The sequence below is a fragment of the Anarrhichthys ocellatus genome, unplaced genomic scaffold (genome assembly GCF_004355925.1).
Source record: "Anarrhichthys ocellatus isolate YVR2014 unplaced genomic scaffold, GSC_Weel_1.0 scaffold4999, whole genome shotgun sequence".
In the NCBI taxonomy this organism is placed as follows: domain Eukaryota; kingdom Metazoa; phylum Chordata; class Actinopteri; order Perciformes; family Anarhichadidae; genus Anarrhichthys; species Anarrhichthys ocellatus.
In genome coordinates, this window is record NW_022284973.1 from 1 (window position 1) to 3,837 (window position 3,837).

At 42.0% G+C, this 3,837-nt stretch overlaps 1 protein-coding gene across 1 annotated transcript; it reads left to right on the forward strand.

Moving 5' to 3' along the window:
- Window positions 1–56: 56 nt before the first annotated feature.
- LOC116379716 (toll-like receptor 13) lies at window positions 57–3,832 on the forward strand (the record flags this gene model as incomplete). The annotated part of the gene is made up of 4 exons (XM_031841689.1): window positions 57–240; window positions 381–2,974; window positions 3,433–3,550; window positions 3,646–3,832. Coding segments are annotated over exons 2-4 (2,838 nt in total), but the record flags the coding sequence as incomplete, so codon positions are not given.
- Between the last annotated feature and the right edge of the window lie 5 nt (window positions 3,833–3,837).

The following is a 3,837-nucleotide window of genomic DNA, read 5'->3' on the forward strand; positions in this document are numbered from 1 at the left end:
CCTGCCTTCAACTCTCACTTCCCCACTTGATCTGTACAAAAGAGGGCAGAGAGACAGGATGATGTTCACGATGGAGACAAACATGTTTCTCATGTTCACTGTCTATTACATGGTGAGAGATATCATTTCCATTCTTTTCATCTGAGAGGAGCATTTTATTCAAACAAAGGAGGATAATTAAATTACAAGATCCTGTGGATATGACATCCGTGATTAATCAGCTCTTCTTTGTGTGACACAGTGAGTATCAGAAACCATTATTGAGTCATTTATAATAAGGTTTAATAATGTTCAGATGACATACTTTTACCATAGTGTTCTAATTTTGAGTATCTTTTGTTTGTTACTATCCTTGATGGTTTGTTTTATTGGATTTTCAGGATCTCCAGATGGACTTTACATTGAGAGATTGCAATTCCTTGATTTAAAAAAGATATAAAAATGGCTCCTGGAGGGAAAGAGGACAAAACAATGCAAAAAGGAGGATCCGAATGTTTAAAACTGAGTTTTATTTTTCTCTTGCTGAATATCAGCAGTTGTGTTGTTCCAGTCACAGGATTTTATCTGAAGTCTTGCCATATCAGTTACAACAACGCCATATGTACCAAGAGTAACCTCCACGCGGTTCCTTCAGATATTCCCTCAACGGTGCAAGGTTTTTACTTGGCTGAGAACAAAATTTCAATCCTAAAACCACCAAATTTTAAAAATCTTTCCATTTTGACGCAGTTAGACCTGAAACGCAACTACATTTCGCAAATACACCGAGGCGCCTTTGTCGATCTGATTTCCCTCAAGAAATTCAATCTAAACAATAACAGGCTTGTTGTACTTGGAGATGATCTTTTTCAGGGTTTGAGCAACCTCACAGAGCTCAGACTCATACATAATCGCATCAAGTCGGTGTCATCCACCTCTTTTAAGTCCTTGACAAGCTTGACGTTTTTGGACATCTCCAAAAACAAACTGTACCACTTGACAAAAGTTCACACTATATTACAGCAGCTGCCAAATCTACGGGAGCTGTCAGTGGAAAAGAACGATTTAACCACTTTTTATTCGTGGGAACTGACAAACAGCTCGCTAAAACTCACTTCCCTTGATTTGTCTCAAAATCCTATTGCCGTCTTCAGGATCACCGCAGATGTTTTTCCAAATCTCACCTGGTTAAACATCGGCCTCCATTCTTCTAAAAAGACACAGATGAAATGGGACATTCGTAACAAGACTTTTCTTAGTCGAGTGTCTACTCTTGATATTAGTGGGCTTAAAATCGATAATGATGCCATGAAAACGTTACGAGAGAACTTCAACCCCTCACTGACTTCTCTGAGGATGAATGAAATGAAACATACACGCCTTACAGCACTCGTCAACGTTTCCTGTACCATCCCAACAGTGTCCACAATCCAACTCAGACGTAACAACCTACTCTATATTAATGCGCAATTCTTCCAGTTGTGTATTAACATAACAGAGATAGATTTAGCCAGCAATAACATACAGAATATCAGTGAAGAGGCCTTCAGATCTCTGCGAGGGTTAAAGATCTTGAGTCTGACTCAAAACAAACTTCCATGTGTTCCAGCTGCCATAAGGAATCTACCAACTCTCCAAAAGCTGGATCTCAGCAAGAATAAGATCAAAACACTCGAATGCAACGATTTCACCAACCTCACAAATCTCAGACAGCTCAGCCTTCATCAAAATTCAATCTCAGCTCTCAAGGAGTGCGTCTTCAAGGATTTGATACAATTGCAAGTTTTAAAGCTGCAGAACAACAGCATCTCCAAATTAGAAGGTGCTTTTAAAATATACCTTCCAAATTTAAAACAACTGCGTTTGAATCTGAATAAACTCCCCACCATTAAACACGGAGAATTTGCAGGCTTGCAGTCACTCCAGAACTTGTCATTAAATGATAATCAAATCAATATACTTGAAAATGGGTCTTTTCTCGGATTAAGGAATCTTACCGATATTCAGCTGAACGCGAATAAAATAGATGAAAAGGGGCTACGCAAAGGTTTTTTCCATGATCTGATCAATTTAAAAACATTGGATTTGAGGGACAATAAAATTAAATACTTTGAGAGTGTAGCTTTGCCTGATCCACCATTTTCTAAGCTGTCCCGTCTGCAGAAGTTGGTGTTTCTTGGAAATAACCGTAGGGGGAAGTCCTTGCTGCCTTCCAACTTCCTTCAAGGTTTGACTAATCTTTTGGATTTCAATGCCAGGAACACTCAACTTTTATCCTTGCACAAAGACACATTTACTTACACGCCTCAACTGCAAACACTTGACATTAGCGCAAATGACCTCATGGATCTCTCCCCGGAGTTGTTTTACCCAATCCAAGGCCTTCTAAGCCTCTCCATATCTAGAACAAGCCTTCAATCTCTAGATTTCCTTATAGAAGCCAACCTTACTAAACTGGAATTCCTGCAGGCAAGAAGGAATCAATATTCAGTAGTCAGTGAGAAAGTTATAAAGTCCTTACCGGCTCTCGTTTACCTCGATCTTCAAAGCAATAGTTTCACCTGTGACTGCGATAACGCCTGGTTCAAAAGTTGGACAGTTATCGACAAGCAAACACAAGTTTATGACGCCTACAACTTTGTGTGCAACTATCCTTCAAACCTTAAAGGTATGAAACTGTTGGACCTAGATGTCCAGTCCTGCACAGTGGACATAGACTTCATCTACTTTATCTGCACCACATGCATGATCCTCCTGTTTATGTTGGTGTCCTTCACCTACCATTTCCTGTGGTGGCAGCTGGCCTACGCCTACTACCTCTTTCTGGCTTTGCTCTTTGACACAAAGTTTAAAAACAAGCAAGCTGCCAATCAGTACGACGCCTTCGTCTCCTACAACACCCATGATGAGCCGTGGGTCATCAGGGAGCTGTTGCCAAAACTGGAAGGGGAACAGGACTGGAGATTGTGTCTGCACCATCGAGACTTCGAGCCAGGTGAGACCTAGCATTGAACAACATGTTTTAGCCGTGCTTGTGGATTGGCTTTTGGTATAGCAATGTCTGCCGGTTGGTTGGTTCAGAAACAATGGCAGGGTTCGGGTTTGGGTTCAGTTTTTGGAGAGCAAGCAACATTGATAATCTGGCAACTGGCTGGGGTAAAGGGGTTGGTTTATGTACTGAAAGGGTGATTGGGGAATGAAACACAAACAATCAAACACAATTTTCAAGCAAACGGTCTGATTTGAGTATGTACACTTGGCAAAACTGTATTCTGGCAATTAATAACCTATGGTGCATGTTACTTTTATGTGTTGCTTTGTACTTTCATCAATACTCCAGAGGGTGTCACCATAGTACTCTTTGTACTGCACCATCAGAGGAACTAATGAGGCAAATTCAGACTTTTTTTTTCCTGACCCTTTTCTTCTGCTTTTTCCTTCTCGCTTCCTCAGGTAAACCCATCATAGACAACATCACAGATGCTATCTACGGAAGCAGGAAGACCATCTGTGTGATCAGTCGCAGATACCTCGAGAGCGAGTGGTGCTCCAGAGAGATCCAGGTGGCCAGGTAAACATGTCAGCCGACACACGGCAGTTCAACACCACACTAACTCTGTATGAAGCCAGTTTGTGTGACTGATCCGTCGATTCCTTCCGTTGTAGCTTCCGTCTGTTCGACGAGCAGAAGGACGTGCTGATCATGGTGTTTCTGGAGGACATCCCCATCGCTCAGCTGTCTCCTTACTACCGCATGAGGAAGCTGCTGAAGAGGCGGACCTACCTGAGCTGGCCTCGAGCCGAAGAGCACCCCGAGCTGTTCTGGGAGAAACTCCGCCAGGCTCTGAAGACCGGAGA